This window comes from Anolis carolinensis, chromosome 3 (genome assembly GCF_035594765.1).
Source record: "Anolis carolinensis isolate JA03-04 chromosome 3, rAnoCar3.1.pri, whole genome shotgun sequence".
NCBI lineage: Eukaryota > Metazoa > Chordata > Lepidosauria > Squamata > Dactyloidae > Anolis > Anolis carolinensis.
The window spans coordinates 212,857,951-212,876,491 of NC_085843.1; the positions used below are offsets into that span (position 1 = coordinate 212,857,951).

Sequence of the window (18,541 nt, forward strand, 5' to 3'; positions counted from 1 at the left end):
GGAAGACTAGAACTATTAGACTTCAGTGTGAGAATTAGAACTGCAGTTCCAGAGGTCATTCTTTTTTAAAGAATAAAGAAAACCTCAGAACCGAGTTGGCTATAACACATTAATCAACAAATAAATGAAATCCAATTCATTCTCTTTGCACTTTTCTCCTGAGATTCTGTCTTGAAAATGTACAATAAATATGTGTGAATGGTCACAAGAAATCTCTCTTTACTGGGAGCAACCAGGATCAACACAGGCAAGAATTCTGAGTTTGCAAATGCCACTACTTCCACATTAAAGAGTAGAGGTATGCAATTCGGCTAAAAGGCATGCTATTTTGGGGTCCATTGGCAACTGACTCCTCATTCTGTTTACCGGGAAGTTACTTCAATGGGGAGGGATTTTGCCGTTCTCATTTGGCAAAGATTCAGCCCATTGGCTACAATGGGAAATTTGAAAGGCTCAATCCTCAGCCATTTTAAGTACTATCTGTATGAAGCATACGTCAGTTTTAGATCTCATTTACAACTGCAGGCCTACCAAGTTTCAAAATAATTCAACAATCTAATTTTTTAGAATTATTTTAAGTTTTAATCATAACATTTTAAAAATAAGACAAACCGCAAGAGAGGGTTCTGGGGATTATAGTCACCAGTTGTATCCATTCTCAGCCAACCAGAGCATCATAATAATAATAATAATAATAATAATAATAATAATAATAATAATAATGCTTTATTTATATCCAGCCCCCTCTCCAAAAGGGAACTTGGGCTGGCTTACAACAGTAATAAATCTTACTGAAGGCAAGATACCTATATAATAATAATAATAATAATAATAATAATAATAATAATAATAATAATAATAACAACAAAGACTCTGGCACAAGCCAGTCAAGGTGTTCCCAGTGGTGATTGGCACACTAGGTACAGTGCCTAAAGACCTTGGCCTGCACTTAAACACAATCGACGCTGACAAAATTACCAGCTGCAGAAGGCCACCTTATTGGTATCTGCATGCATTATTCGCTGATACATCACAGTCTTAGACACTTGGGAAGTGTCCAACGTGTGATCCAATACAACAGCCAGCAGAGTGTCTGCTGTGGACTCATCTTGTTGTATTTCTAATAATAATAATAATAATAATAATAATAATAATAATAATAATAATAATAATAATAATAATTTGTTCTTATATCCTTCCCCATCTCCCCGAAGGGTTTTGGGGCGGCTTACATGGGGACAAAGCCCAGTGGAACAAAATTAAAATATAACACCATAAAACACATGTACATTGCAAAACATAACCACATAAAAACATGTAAACCATCATTAAAACATAAACTCAACAGCAACTGATACCAGTAGCCGAGCCCAGTAGATATGGTCAAAGCTAAAAGGAGGGCCAGGGCTTGTGCAGTATATTCCAGGGATGGGGCTGGTGATAAAGTGCTAAGGCTAGATATTAAATAGGGCTTACAAGGCCAAGTCAAAATGTTGAACCGATAAGTGAAAGGCACATTGGAAGAACCACGTTTTCAGATCTTTCCGGAAGATGGCCAGCATGGACGCAACCAAGCTTTTTATTAGCTGAGAAACACACACAGAGAAAAACTTCAACTGCCCTCATGCTCTGACAGGAACTTATCAATGCCGGCCCTATGCAAGTGCTGTTGGGAAAGTGAGTTCCCAGGGCCCTCTCTGGAGGAGGATGGAACTTTCTAAGAAAAAAAGGGATGGAGGCTGCTTCTGCTGGGGGAGAGAAAAGATGCTGCAGATCCCTGCCTCAGGTATATTGTATAACTCCTTCCTCTCCAGAACCGATAAAATCTGGCTCCCTTAATCTGTTTTTCCAGGCTTTTCATCTCCCTCCTCCCTGTTCTATTATTGGAGATTATATAAAATGGCCCACCGAATACTAGAAATCATTTTTGTTCAAATTGATTCTGGCCCAAGCCTATTAAAGAAGTCACAGATACAGTGCCAAGAAATCTACCAAGTCTTAGAGCTATACATTTACACTGCAAATGCTGTCATTAAGCCAATGGTAAGATTTTTTTACTAATATGTTTCACATAAAGCTTTAGTACCAATTGGTTTGACAGATCACATAACCATTACTGATAATGTCCTGGAGTAAAACCTGTCATTTTTGCTAGACAATACAAATTAAATGTTTTATTATCTTGGTAATGCAACTCACTTAGGAAATAGAAGGGACTTTCATAATGAATGATTGTCTAACTGCACCAATGAACCGAGGTCAGTGCTCTTTTTTCTAACCTACTTCTTTTGATTAGAATATCTGGTTTCTCAATCTAATCATGACTGATCTGGGCCATTTTCCTATTGATGTTATCGTAGCAGATTATCTTCTCAATGGAGGCAAGTGTTCTTGTAAGCGTCTAAAGCAATTAAGACGCAAAGCAACAGTACAAGAACTTCATCAATTTCAAGGATGCATCTCAAGATTGGGATGATTATATCTGAGATAAAGCCACCTTGCAATAAGTATCCTCTGCTGTTTCTTATTTAGGCTAAGACAAATCTTACATATGTTTATTGTAAGTCTCTTTACATGCAGAACAGCTTACTTCAGGTGCCCACATATTGAAGACTGTGAACAGAAAGTCTGAAAGTTTAGTATGGTACAATACACATGATTAATCTTACAAAAAGTTCTGTACAATCCAGAACCAAAACTTCAAGGTAAGCATTCTGTATAGAAGAATTAATATTTAAATACCAGATAAAAGGCCTCAGGTGTGGCATTTTGCCAAATACGTTATCATTCTATTTTTCTTTTGTCCTCACATAATGTTATAATTTTGGGGGAAAAACTGTTTAAAGAAGTTTTACAATAGTTCACATTTATCCTAGGGTTCTTCCACACAGCCAAATAACCCAGAATATCAAGGCAGCTAATCCACAATATCTGCTTTGAACTGCGTTATCTGAGTCCACACTGCCATATAATCCAGGTCAATGTGGATTTTATACAGCTGTGTGGAAGGGGCCTTAGATTCATATCTATATTGCCTCTACTACATTAGTAGCAGTCAGATCAGAAGATCACCACCACTATTACTACAGGGGGGATGCAATGCATATTTTGAAATTCTAACCTACATGGTATAACTATCAGCCACACAAATTATAAAAGAAAGTTTTCAGTTATGCTTCTAACAACCAAGACCAGGCACTGCCATCATGGCTTTAAATACTTCCCAGCTCACCTAGGGCCCTTCCAGACAGCCATATAACTCAGAATATCAAGGCAGATAATCCACAATATCTGCTTTTAACTGGATTATATGAGTTCACACTGCCAGATAATCCAGTTCAATGTGGATTTTATACAGCTGTATGGAAGAGGCCTTAGTAGTCTAAAGAACTTGACATTATGAACATATGCATTGTGTTGTGTTCTGGCCCAAGCCTCTCAAGATTAGATCTTTAGACAAGAAGCATGTGCTTCTCTTCCTTTCTTTTATGTCAGTTTAATAAAAATAGGTTTATACAGGCTGTAGAAAAGAGAACTGTTCTAAAGCCAGTTCTTTAGAATTCTGCACAGATTCTGCATCCATATCTACAGTAATCATACAAAGCTTCCGTCCATACACACACACACACATATGAAAAAATAACCCAAAAGGTAACCTTAATTGTTATTTTAAATAAGGGACATCGTTTTACTGCACTATTATACATAATGGGATTTGAACATCTATGGATTTTGGTGTTCAGACTTGTGTGTACCCAACAGATAATAAGTGCTGTCTGTGATGTGCACAAGTCTTTACTTCCTTTATTTCTTGTGTGTTGATGACTCATTTATAGACTGTTAACTCTAAGCAATCTAAATCACTGCCTTTTAATCTGCTTCTTAAACCCTTAGCTCAATATTGTGGTTCTGAAAAATTTAGCAACATCAAAAGTTTTCTGAACACTCCCTAGTGGCTGTTTTAGACATTTTCACAAATCTTTTATGCAGTGTTTACAATGGACTCTGCAGAAGATGCTTCAGCTGTACTTCATAAAAAGGAAAATAAGACTGTTCCGGAAGTCTTGAAAATACTGATTTGCTACCATAAAATGTTTGATTTTAATTATTTCATATACTTGGGTCACATAAAAATATAATGGGCCAAAACGGGTCACAAATGGGAAAGCCATGATCTAGACAACAAGGGAAGGAGTAACCCCTTGAAAGCATGACTACAAAACCAATCCTATCCAATAGTCTGAATAAGTAATGTAAAAACAAGATAGAAGAAAGAAGTTGTGAGTAAATGTGAACAGTAACACAAGAAAGCAAATTCCAAACAAGTCATAGTCTTTCTTATTTCGACAACCTTTTCTCATTTTTTCTGTAATATTTGCCCTATCTCTGGACCATCCTTCTCCATGTCTGCCTTTCAGTAACAAGCATCCCCATAGCACTTCCTCCTTTCACAGTCTTCCCTGGGTAGGCACTAACCAAGCTTCACAATTATGTTAAAAAGAAATCTATTTAGAACAAAATAATCACTGCCAATATTCACCTCAGGGAGATGAGAAAGGGGCAGGGAAGAGGCTAATCCTTTTCTGTTAGATGTGACAGCACATCTTGCAACAAGTGGAGGATATCATTAGAGCTGCTATAGGGAAAGCTGTAATATCAGTCTTGACAGGTTTTGCGTCCTGTCATGATACATGCAAACATGGTTTGCTTTAAAATAAAAAAGCAGTCACATTATAAATAAAATAGTTACAATCTACACAAGAACTAAAAGAAGAAGGGGTTCCTAAAATGTTCCTGGACTCCAGCTCATAGTATTATCTGTTTATTGACATTTACTGATTTTCCCCCACAAATAGGATTCAAGAGAGATTGAAGCAAAACAGTATGAACATATTACATCTATCCTAAAGTCACTCCACTGGCTGCAAATTAGTTTCCGTGAAAATTACAAGGTGTTGGTTTTCACCTTTAAAGCCCTATATGGTTTTGGTCCAGGTTACCTACAGGATCACTTTCTCCTGTACAATCAGCCTTGCACACTTAGGTCTTCTGTAGGGCAGCTACTCCCACCAGCCAGAACCCGACTGGCCACTGTCACCCAGATGACTTTTTCATTGGCTGCCCCAATACTGTGGAATGACCTGCCAGAAGAGCTTTGACAGCTAGATCAGCTGTTGGAATTTTAAAACCATCTAAAAAGTCATCTCTTCAGCAGACCTACCCAGCCAACTGAAAACATGAATTTTATACTCATGTCCTGTGTTTTGGCCTCTGTCTTGTGTGATTAATGTGGAGTTTATAGAAATGCTATATATGTACTTTTTATGGAACTGCATTTTAATATGTGTGTTTGTAGAAGTTTTATAGTATTTGTGTGTTTTTGACTGTGCTGTTGCCCACTTCAAAGCATGAGGAGAGGCAGGTAAGAAATAAAATTATTATCATTATTATGAATACATGACATGCATGATATTCAAAATGCAGTTTCAAATACATCAGTATAAGGGAAATATAGCAACCACCCCCTCAAAACTTATTTTTACTGCAAGCAAAGGTCTGTGTGAATTTTTTTTTGTGTCAGGAGCAACTTGAGTCGCTTCTGGAGTGAGAGAATTGGCCGTCTGCAAGGACGTTGCCCAGGGGACACCCAGATGTTTTGATGTTTTTACCATTCTTGTGGGAGGCTTCTCTCATGTCCTCTCATGGAGCTGGAGCTGATAGAGAGAGCTCATCCGCATTCTCCCCAGGTGGGATTTGAACCTGGCAGCTTTCAGGTCAGCAACCCAACCTTCAAGTCACAAGGCTTTAGTCCACTACGCCATCGGTATGTGAATATACATGTTTTGGGCTGCTGGTGGAAAAACAAGGAAGAAACTAGCCTAGTATATCTTAGGAGGGTCTCCAGACTCAGGAATTGGCCACCAACCAAGCCCTGGCCAGTTTCCTAGGCTGTTAGCAGTGTTTCCTATGGTTTGTAGAGGACAAGTCCAACTTTGGAGTTGACTGCCACCCCACTGTGGCCTTCCGAAGATGAGGGCATTTCCAAATCTTTACCTCAAAATGGAACTTATGGAATTAATGTTATATTTTACTAAATGGGACTTAAAAGATAGTTAAATTACCATGGCATTTCCTTTCATAAGATGTTTGGAAGAAGGTGGGTTTTAGTAATACATCAGCTGAAGAAGCATGATTACAAAGTGGAAGAATTATGTTATCAGTTGTATATTCATAAATACAAATAATGAACAACCAAATCCCAAAATAAACCAACAACTAAGACAAAATTATGTTATACAACCAGAAATTAAATAATAATATAACCTGTCAATTAATTTACATCTAACATAAAACATAAACATAAATTTATATAAAACACAATTAAAATTCATTTAATATTTATTAAAATTATTGTGGCCAATAAAATATAATAAAAATTACTATGCTGCCAAGTTGGCTCAACAATGAAAGGTTATGACTTCTTGACACCTCATCAATACTATGCCTTATCAGCCCCACATTTTATCTCTATCTTTACTTTCAATGACTACCAAAAATATGATAAGCTCATGATGTTCCAAAGGTCATTCACGGTAAATGAAGATAGCAAAAGCTATCCATCTATATTAGTAGCAATTTTTGCTGCTCTTACTTGAGCAATTAAATCATTTTTGAATAAAGTAACATATTCTGGAATAGTTTACAAACATGAGACCATAGTGGAGACTAAAAATGATTTTGCTTTCTAACAGTACAATTTTCCTGAGTTGTACTTCTACAATGAAATCTCATTAAATTCTTATTTGAAGTGACAAGCATAGGAAAGTTTGGTTTAAGTCCACAACTGTCCCATTTGATGTGTGGCTGTAATCAGGGCCATAGCCAGAAAAATAGAGGAGGGGGGGTTGAAATTTTTTATTAGCAAATTATGAAGAGCAGTTCCATAACGAACTGGCTGTAACTGTGGCAGACTAGAGAAAGTTGGGTTTTGTTTGAACATAGGGTGGCATAATGCCCATCGCATAAACCAATTGCATTAAGAATCAAATGGGGTTGGATCTACACTGCCATATAATCCAGTTTCAGAATGACCACCAGCTACACACACACACACACACACACACACACACTCTGTGGATAGCATAGGGAAGGGTTAACACCCCTGTAGTGTTTGTTTTGCTACCTGTACTCCTGTTCAGAAAATTTCACCACTCTTTCTGTCCCTGTGATAACTGGATTTTGGAAAAATTGGTTTGTTGTGGAAACAAGGATTGGTGATAAACCTTCAGTGGAGACACCTTTCCCCCATGATAACTCTTTCAGGAGTGAATTTCCCTTCATTTCCAGATGTCCCACCAACTATAAATCATTTGTAAATCAAATGTTTGTAACTCGGGGACTGCCCATAATTCAATTCAATGCATTTAATCTGCATTCCAAAACTGGATTATATGGCAGTGTAGTTCCAGCCTGGAAGGTTTTTGGTTTTGATTCCTTTGGAATCAATTAATACATTTTCATATATCTGAATGACAGCAATAGGAAATTAGTCAACAGCTTTAGAGAACTAATCTGTGGTAAATAAAAATATACACAAAATGAGCTGTTATCTTCAAAGACATATACAAGAATTCACCAGCCAATTATAAGACAACAAAATTACCAGTCTGAAATTGTGCGTTCAGATGAATGTATAATTGCAGTAAGCAGTGATTAAAAGATCTATAGCTTGAGGGAGGGAAAATATATTAAGGAACTTCTTCTGCCAAAAAAAAGTAAAAAGTCAGAGAATAGCAACACAACTGTATATGAAGACCAGATCTGAAAGTTAAGTTTCACAATGCATACTCTTAATGTAAATCTTCATTTTTCCAATATGATTCCCAATTCGAATAACAGAGGTAGGAGGAGTGGACATCCATCATAATGGATCATTGGATGCACCAAGTCTCATTTCTTATTTAGTTTTACATTTCAACCAGTGCAATGCTGGAGACTAAGGTAAAGATAGGTATAGATTTTCCCCTGACATTTAGTTTAGTTGTGTCCGACTCTGGGGGTTGGTGCCCATCTACATTTCTAAGCCGAAAAGCTGGTGTTGTCTTTAGACACCTCCAAGGTCATGTGGCCGGAATGACTGCATGGAGTGCCGTTACCTTCCCGCCAGAGCAGTACCTATTGATCTACTCACATTTGCATGTTTTCAAACTGCTAGGTTGGCAGAAGCTGGGGCTAACAGCTGCCCAGGTTCAAACTGCTAACCTTTCAGTCTGCAAGTTCAGCAGCTCAGTGGTTCGACCCGCTGCACCACTGGGGGCTGTGCTGGAGACTAAAAGAAGAACTGTATACGAGTCACAGAATTGCTCTGGCTCTGGCTCTTGCCTTTCCTTCTTTCTTTCTAACATCTATTCAAAACAAGAAGGGATGTGACATCAGTGTGGTGTGCATTTCCTTGCTCCAACTGTAACATGACATTGGTAGCAGGGCAATATATTATTGTAATTGTTGTGCTCCTTCAAGTCTTTTTGACTTATTGCAACACTAAAGAATGACGTTTTCTTGGCAAGATCAGTTCAGAGATGTTTTGCTTTTGCCTTCCTCTGAGACTAAAATAACGTAACTTTTCAAGATCAACTAGTGGGTTTCCATGGCCCAGCAGGAATTTGAAACCTCATCTATAGAGTCATAATCCCACACTCAAATCATGACACTGCAATGGCTTTATGCATTGTGATAAACAAGAATGTATAAGGAGAGAAAGAAACAAGGATAATGAGAAGAGGAGAAACATGGAGACAAAGAAATTGTGAGTAGTGGAAAGGCATCTGAGGATAATCTAGTATTTTTTTGCTATTGTCTGTTGGTAATTAATTTTTACTCTTTTACATTGTTTCATATATTTATATCACTTTTACAACTGAGGAAAAATAAGAGGAAGGTGACAAGTCCACATTTCAGGAAAGGACACTGCATAATTAAAAAAAACATATCTGGAAGTGCTCTGATACCCTGACAATGTCATCTTGGGCTTACCTATTTGGAAATGAGACATAATGGGGATTATATTTTAATATACATACATTGGACTGGATTAGTTGTCACACATAAGAATTAATTGGGCTGTTCGGTGAAACAAATGTTCTTTATACTTGCTTTATAGCAACAGCCAGGAGGGTGAGGTGTGGGTGTGTGTGAATGTCCAAATGCAGTTGATTAATCCAAAATGAATGAAACACATATTAAAACCCAACATTTAAAACACATTTCGAATTCAGATTTGCTTTCTACCTTCATGGTCATACCAAAAATTTTCAGAATGCTCTTGGGTAATAACAACAACAACAACAACAACAACAACTTTATTTTTGTATCCCGCCTCCATCTCCCCGAAGGAACTCGGGGCAGCTTACATGAGGACAAGCCTGATCAGACATAGATTAAAAACACAATTCAATAAAATTTAAAACAATATCATTAACAACATAAAAACAATTCATCAATCAACCAATAGCCTGAACAGTAATAAATACTTCTGTATAGTCCTAACACACAAGATCAATTCTCATAAACTGCATAAGTGAATCCTGTCTACAAACCCAGTGGTGGTCCCAATATGCTGTCAAGCTACTCCTACTGGGGGACTAATAGAATGGCAGTAAACTCACTTTAGAGCAGTGGGAAACTGGAAAAGGAAGTAAGACAGAGGAGATGAAGCAGTAGTTGGTCTTGGTGATGGCAAATTAATACCATCACTATCATAAATACTTTCTTGTTGTAGTAAACATATGTCTATCTGAACAGATAATTAAATGATGGAGACATATTCTAATGTTTCACCAAAACATCTGCTGATTTTGCTACTGCAGGACTTTTCAGTCACTGGAGAAGAGCCATATTATTAGGGAAGAAGAAGAGTTATAGCTTGTCTGGATAAGTCACTGCAGGATCAGTTCAGCTGGGAAACAGAACAGCTAACCCACTATCAGATGTTCTGTATTTCAGAAGGTGAGTATCCTAAATCATGGCCATTGTCAGGATCCTAAACATGTGCTTCAGTTGCTTGGACCATTTATTTTGGTCTGTCCTCTTACAGGTTTCACAGAGTAACATGTTTAAAATTAAAAGTAATAAACCAACTCATTACCTTGATAACACTTTCTCCAGGTCTCATATCTGTGTAAATCTTGACATTATATGATATGTTTGAGAAAGTTGGGGAGTTATCATTTGCATCGATCACAACAATACTGACTGTAACAGGGAGGCTTTCTTGCACACCATCTGAAGCAGTCATCTTCAAAACAGAAAGACAACATGAGAAAATGTTTAAGAAAAACAATACAGCTAGGTGAACATATTTAGTGCACCTAATTTGACTTTTATTTCTTCTTCATATAGAGTATATTGTTATGCACAGACACACAACAAACATGCATGCATAGACCACACATGACGAAATAATTCTTCATATAGTTTTCCCTCAAAGTATTTCACATGTGAAGAGAACCCAGTAAATTACAATAGTAAAAAAGCTTTCCTGTACAGAGTCATCTTTTTGGCTTCTTTGGGTCTTTTCATCTACTATAGGTTAGATTGCTAGCAGATACTGTACATGAGGAATGGGTGCATTATTCTCTTTTTAACAACTCCGGTTCTTAATTATATTAAAATATTTTTCACTCTGCAAATTTCTAGCACTACAATAACTTAAAATTTCAGGGATTTAGAAATGCCATTTGGGCAGGAAAACTCACCAAGGGAATGGTGAAAGCAGCAAATACAGAATAAGAATTCTGGTTTTGAAAATGTCTCCATTTTTGTAATACTAGAAACTTGCAGAAAGATTTCATTGGGGAGCATCATTCTTCTTCTTCTTTCCCTCCCCAAAGTTACATCCCAGATGAACTCAGTTCCCATTAGACTTCAACCTGATTTAACTTACAAGACATTCATTTTAATCAGTCAAGACTGAAGGAACTGTGTATGTTTAGCTTGGAGGAAACGGAAAGAAAATATGTACTCTTCAAGAAAGAGAGCAAAGTAGTGATTTCTGCTTCTCCAGAGGACAGGATTTGATGTACTGAGATACAGAAGAGCAGATTTCAACGGGACTTTCACACAACATATGAAAAGTAATAGAATAAACTTTCAAGGAGTGTAGGCTTCCCCTCACTAGAAGTCTTCTGTTTAGATGTTGAGTAATCATTTTCTGTATTCCCTTTAGTTTTGAAGACACTGCACTAATCTGGAAGCTGGACTAGATCAATGGTTCTCAACTTGGGGTCCTCCGATGTTTTTGGCCTTCAACACCTCAAAATTCTAACAGCTGGTAAACTGGCTGGGATTTCTGGGAGTTGTAAGCCAAAAACATCTGGGAATCCCAAGTTGAGAACCACTAGACTAAATGGATTTAGAGGCCTCTTTATGTTCTCTGGTCCTAGGAAATAATGTTCCCAAAATGTTTAACAATTTTAATTTCAATTGCAAATATATTTCTATTTCAATGGTTATTATCTTGCAATATCTGAAAGAAATGTCCTAAAAAAAGAAATTCTGTTGTTACTGTATGTACCCTATTTCTTACCGAAAAGGTGTATAACTGTTGGAGCTCCCTGTCAACTGGCTGAAGTAAGGTGAGGTAGCGTATTATTCCAGTCTGAGTCACAGTGAAAAACGTATTGTAGTCATTTAGGAAAAGATGTAGCAGGGGATCCTTTGTCTTCAAAGAGAAACAAAGAGTGGTTATTACATTCTCAAATGTATAATACTGTACACCCAAGCTCTTTTAATGGTAGTACTAAGTATACAGACTGTCAATGTAAATCAGGAGGAAAAAATGCAACATATATAAATTTCTAGATTTACAATACTTGTTTGAATTGGAATAAAGTGCTGGGGAAACAGATCCTGCCTCCACCTCACTATTTCAATTCTTAAATAAAAATGATGGATAAAAGCCTTTATTTTTATTCCCGTCAATTCAGACTTTGATCACAAGTGTCCTTTTGGCAATTAGGTATTTTAGTAATTATTTCAGGGACAAACTTTGAAAGGCAGCAGAAAGGTAAAGGCTCAAGCCATCTGCCAGAGGAACAAAACCTCATGACAAAAGAATGATACCATTTGCTGATAACATATTCACCACAAAAGACAGTTTTCACAATGTGGATTTTAGCACAGCATTGGAAAGATGACAATTTATTATTCAAATAATCTGCTTGCATTGAAGGTATTTAGAAAGATGCCAGTATGCTTAATGCAAGAGGAATGACACAATAGCTTTGATATGCTGGCAATCGGTATGGGACTGTTGCTTGTGCTCTATGAAACAAAAGACTAAGGCATCTCCTTTTGTGCCACCAAACAAGCCATTCACCAAGACACAAAGTGAAAGCTCTTTTGTTTTCTGTATGGCAGGAGGAGGATCTGTATCACCTGGAGACAGAGAACAAACTTGATTTTAAAAATCACTTCTTTATCAAGTCATATGTCGGAACTCAGCAGTTTAAAGTAATATAATTTCTTATACATAAATAACTACATAAATAAGGACAAGGCCAACACAAAATCAGGAAATAGACAAGCCTAGTTAAATATGGAGAGGCTCTTATGACTCTTATAAAACAGTTGATCAAATTGCTAGGCTTATAAGAGAAGCGTTGAGCTGGTATATTGGTCCAGGACCTAGAAAGCCAAGGAGCGGTCCATGCATTTTTGACATCTCATTTCTGATGGTAAAACAAACAAAAAAATCTTGTTCCACCCTGAATATTTCCTCTAAAGGCCTTGCCAACAGGTGATAAACTTGCCACTGTAACTGTGCATGCAATGTGTGATTTGCATCAGCAAAGTGACTAGTGATAACAATGAAATCCTAGACCTTCAAAGTATCCAACCAAAATCGTGGGGAGGAGCTGATTGTTTCCTTTAAGAAATATTATGTTCCAGATTTCTTTCAGGCTGATTTGTTAATTTTGGGATGAGTGGAAACTTTGGCCAATATCCTGTTCAACACCAATGCAATGTGAAACTCTAGTAGTGTGTGTTTGTGTGTGTCTGCCTGAATATACACTCCCATATAGGCTTGGGTCCAGGTTATTTCTCTTTATGAACCTGTTAGAAATCTACAATCCTCTGGGAAGGGCCTTTTCTTTGTCCCTCTACCCCGCATGCTCCTGGAGTGGTTGTGGGTGGAGTTGGGGGCGATATGTAGTTTTCAATGCAATTTTAATTGTACAAGTATTTTTTATTGTATCCTAACTGTATTTAATTTATATCAATGACACACATATTTAATTGTTGATTCTAAATTTGATATTTGCCATTTTTAAATTTATTGGGTTGTGTCCTGTAATTGTGAGCCGTTTTAAGTCCCCAGGGGGAAGAGAAAAAAGTAAATAAAATAAATAAATATATGATCAGTGCAGACCCATATAGTGCGGTTAAACAGCATTACATGGTTACTGACCACATATTTCAATTCCAAACTGTACTATATGGCATTATAGATGCAGCCTCTGTAGCTATTCCCAAATCCCTGGGCTGCAGTTAAGTCAGCCTATTGTTCAGGTGAAAGGGGAACTGCTTGTGTAAGGACTATTGGACAAGTCCTTTTGCAAACCTTTAAAAAGTACAGTCTGTAGCATAATCAAGAGTTATGTTCATGTCACGCCCCACCAGGATTACATCCTTTATGTTTCGGAATAAATGAGGTAGCACCTTGCATTACTGCTATAGCAGGAGCATAGTACCGTGTTTGTTAGGTCAAACCTTATGAAACAGTATTTCTGCAATGCTATCGGGAGGCATGCTGTGATAACTGAAAGCCATCAGGCTCCCAGGCAGCCAGCTAGCTGTGTAGAGCAATAGAGGGCTGATTTCACACAACCAATTTTCAGAATGAAAAGCCATGGCGTCCAAACTTCCTCTGTCCAAAAGGCTTAATATCTTGCTCCCCTGCATGTAATAACATTTATTTTCTATGCATTTGTTCCAATATATATTATAAAAACCTTTTAAATATTGGTTCATGTAATACCCTTTCTTTTCACTAATTATAAGCTTAGAGATTTTTCAAAAACGAATAACTCATGCTCCAACAGGCATAACAGCACCACTGCAACAGTATGGAATAAAAACAGCAAACCAGGAAAGGGATAAAGGTTATTTTTCACACGAAATGCATCAGAGGATTTCAGTTAGTGCTTTTCCACATTCAGCTTTAGGTCAACTATGCTGAAGGATGCACTATTATGTGCATACAAAGGTTGGAGACACACTTAAAGGTGTGCAATATGTGAAAACAACCTAAATGAAAGATGGTGGGTTTGAACATGATGCAGACAGAAGATATGACTGATTCATGCTTCTTTGTCAGAGAAGCTTCAGAGGAAATATGGAAAAACAAGCACAAAGCAATATAAAGGAAACTGTTCACTCATGCTTCCTCTGTGTCACGCACTGAGAGGAAAAGAAAAATGAACAGTATAAGGCTACACATCATTACTCAGAAGTGGTCTTGTTAAAATCTAAATTTAGCCTTTTTTATTTCCCTTGGAAGGAAATGAAGTTGAGAGCATTTAATTAGAAAAAAAGTAGAAAATACATTTCTATTATGAAAACAAAAGGACACAGAATTCTAAAACTCACTTTAAACAAGCGAACAAGAAAAAATACTTCTTTTTGATGCTCATCAGATACCAAAATATAACCTCATAAGCACCATGATGAGTTTTAAAAAACCAGCAGAGGCAAATTATATTTTTTTGACAAACATTCCTCAAGAGTTGAAATCAGAAAGAAAATAGGTGAGAAAATCAAGGAGAACCTCAACACCTAATGATACCTACAGGGCTGGAACCTGGTGGAATCTAAAAAGCAAAAAGCAAAAAAAAAGAAAAAAAAAGAATGAACTTGGAATTCCTCTAATATTTACTGTTAAAACGAGACAAAGGTGCAGAAGACTATCAAATGCATTCATGAACAGGGTGTTCAATTTCTCTTATTCTAACAATTGCAACTTGAATGAAAACTTGACACTCACACAGCTTCTGAATTTTTAATAGCATTTGCCCAATACCATAAAAACTGCAATTTTTCTGTTGATGAAAGTGGAGTCCCAAACCAAGGTATGTTAGTTTTTCTGATGCCACTTTACCTAAAAAGTAAATTTTCTGTAAATATACAATCCTCCCCACACATGTAGGTCCTCTGAGGGGCTTTTACTCCAGCTGGCCAGAACCCAGAGGACCTTTTTAGTGTCGGAAGAGCTTCAACAGCTAAATCAGCTCTCAGCATTTAAGACACAATATAAAACCTATCTCTTCCAGCAAGCTGACGGAATCAATTTAAACTTGTGAATTTTAACTTGCATTTTATTGGTAAGCTCAATTTTACCAGGGTGTATTTGTTATTTGCATTTTAATAGTGCTTTATTCTACCTCTCTATTTTGACTATGTTGTGCTCTGCCTCAAGTTGCAAAGAGAGGTGGGTAATTCATAAATGTTTCTTTTTCTTCCTATAATTATATATAGGTTTAGAACAATGTTTCTCAAACTCTGCTCCTCCAGGTGTTTTAGACTTCAGCTCCCAGCAATCCCAGCCAGTTTACCAGCTATTAGGAATTGAGAGTGCTGAATCCAAAAAACATGGAGGAGCAGAGCTTGAGAAACACCAGTTTAGAAATTTTGGGCCAAGTCAGAAAAATCAACACCTAAAACCTGGGCCAATTTATCCATGGCTGAATATAAATACTTTACCTTAGCTCTTATATTTATAAAAAGGAACCATCCTCTTCTCTGCATAGAGTAGCCAAAGTAGAAAGGTTAGTTTGTCCTGAGAAAACCGAAAAGAAGCACAGATCCCTCCTCTGCTGCTTACAGTGTAGCAGACTTTTTGAATGCCTGAATGGAGAAAAGGCAGTGACAGCCAAGGGTAGCTAGCCTCCATGGATTGACCCTTGACTTATCCACAGGTCATGACAAAATGTATAATTTTGACACCAAAACCCGCCCTTGACTTGTACATGAAGTCAACTTATACATGAGTATATACTATAGTTCTTGGATTTTGAAAACCTAGAAAAAAAAACTATACATAAGCTATTAAGGCTGAGTAACCATCTTGTCTCATCATTAGTTGGGGCAAGAAGAGATCACTGACAGAAGTGACAGGTACTGGTGGCAAAGCTGCTGGAATTTAGAACCATTGATTTCAGGAGAATGCTCAAATTGGGCAATCATTGTTTAGATACCATTAATTGGAAACAGCTCATTACACCGCAGTTGATTTCTGCCTCTTGATTCAGACTAGAACAGAATTAGACTTCGTTTGTGGGGAAGAACAATATTACAGTGTGAAAATTCAGCTCACTTGTGGCGCTTGAATGAGTTAAAGCCTTATTTGAAGTCAAGTGCTTCAGAGGTATTTGTAGGTGATGGCTGTCACCTACTGAGCACTATAGTTCTGTTCCATCTTTCACTTTCAGATTTGACCGGGGAATTTTTTTTTTATCATTTTCTGATAGAGTTATTATAGTACTACTATAGTAATACTATAGAACTGGATTATAATAGAAGCTGAGTTAATGTTCAGGAAATACCAGCTTCAAAGCGTACCTTTGCCTGGAACTTGCTGGGTGGATTTCACTTTATCACTTTCTCTTCACCTAGCTATTGTCCCCATTTGGTGAATGGATTTTAATAGTACTGACATACATTGTGGAACTAATGGCAATAGATGCAGTTTGCACACTTGAGTGTGGTACGTATAATCAAGGATGAGGAGGACCAAGAGGGAATTAATTCACTGATTCTTTATTTGTATTAATTTCTTTATTTTTCATTTTTAACTTTCATGGAGGTGGGTTGCTGTGAGTTTTTCAGGCTGTATGGCCATGCCCCAGAAGCATGCTTCCTGACGTTTTGGCCACATCTATGGCAGGCATCCTTAGAGGTTGTAAGGTATATTGGAAACTAGATCAATGAGGCTTATATATCTGTGGAAGGTTGAGGGTGGGAGAAAGAACTCTTGTCTGTAGGAAGCAAGTGTGAAGGTTGTGTTTAATCACCGTGATTAGCACTGAATAGCCTTGCAGCTTCAAAGACTGGCTGATTCCTGCCTGGAGAGATCCTTTGTTGGGAGGATCCTAACCACAGTGAAAACAGATGATAGCTGTATTTAACATCCCTGAATGGTGGGCTGCTAACCCTCAATCTTTGGTCTTGCTGAAAGTAAAGTATTTATGATTCTGGCAGCTACCTGTATGTTCTAGAATGCAAAGAAGATGTAAAGTTGCCTGGTGTTGGTGACCAAAAGTCTATTAAATCCAGCTCCCATCATGAAAGTTCAAAAACATAGTTCCTACATTACTCCTGCAAATAAAATATCAAGGACACACACACACAAACACCAAATTGCCAGTGGTCTTTGACACCAAAAGCACTGGAGCCAGTGAAACTCATCTGGACTACTGATAAAGGAAGGAGAGTGATGGGTTGTCATAGACACTGGTTGTTAAAACTACTCCTTTCCATAATTGACGTTCCATGTACACTGATGAATTTAATATGAAGTCAAACCCAATCCGTGTCATGCATTCTCTTTTCCCATCCACTGGTATTTTGCCACATAAGGCTTGCCAACTTTAATTTCCTCCATATAATGCAGGTTCAACAAGCAAAAGCGATAATCTGTTTATAGAATCTGATTTCCAGATGCAAAACAAGCAGCAGGGTGTCTTGTACAACATTTAACTGCCATTAATCCGGTAGCATGTTAGGTGATGACCAAGAAATAGACATTGCTAATATAACAGTATGAAGGTTTGTTCTATTTGGTGAACCATTTCTACATAGATATGCATTTAAAGATCATGATTCAGGGTCTGCTGGAGTAACAGACCGGGCTGTGGCACAGGCTGGTGAGCAGTCTGCTGCAAAAAATCACTCTGACCATGAGGTCATGAGTTCGAGGCCAGCCCATGGCGGGGTGAGCACCCGTCAATTAAAAATAAAAAATAGCCCCTCCTCGTTGCTGACCTAGCAACCCGAAAGATAGTTGCATCTATCAAGTAGGAAATAAGGTACCACTTATAAAGTGGGGAGGCAAATTTAACTAATTTACGACATTGGAATGAGGAAGTACCGTCACAGTGGATGATGAAGCAGCTGCTCCCCCCTGCGGCCAGAATTGAACATCTCCTCAGGAGAAGGTTAAATTGCCTCTGCGTCTGTTTGTCTCTGTCTCGGTTTGCCCTATATATATATAATGTGATCCGCCCTGAGTCCCCTTCGGGGTGAGAAGGGCGGAATATAAATACTGTAAATAAATAAATTTAGAGAGAGGAAATGTAGGGCCCTTCCACACAGCCATATAACCTAGAATATCAAGGCAGAAAATCCCACAATATTTGCTTTGAACTGGGTTATCTGAGTCCACACTGCCATATATTCCATTTCAAAGCAGAAAATGTGGGATTTTATTCATCTGTGTGGAAGGAGCCAAAGATGGGCTATGGACTATGCCCAGTATGTTTTCTTA

At 37.6% G+C, this 18,541-nt stretch overlaps 1 protein-coding gene across 12 annotated transcripts in view; it reads right to left on the minus strand.

The window, feature by feature from the left end:
- Positions 1 to 18,541, minus strand: part of pcdh15 (protocadherin related 15) — a 1,032,943-nt gene that overhangs the window by 262,976 nt on the left and 751,426 nt on the right. For all 12 annotated transcript variants that reach the window (XR_010005016.1, XM_062977492.1, XM_062977488.1 and 9 more), the window contains 2 exons: positions 11,585 to 11,719; positions 10,145 to 10,294 (listed from right to left, as the gene is read on the minus strand). Coding sequence is in view for 11 of the 12 variants with exons in the window: in XM_062977492.1 (XP_062833562.1) it covers positions 10,145 to 10,294; positions 11,585 to 11,719 (285 nt within the window). In the remaining variant the exon portion in view is untranslated. The remainder of the gene's footprint in view (positions 1 to 10,144; positions 10,295 to 11,584; positions 11,720 to 18,541) is intronic.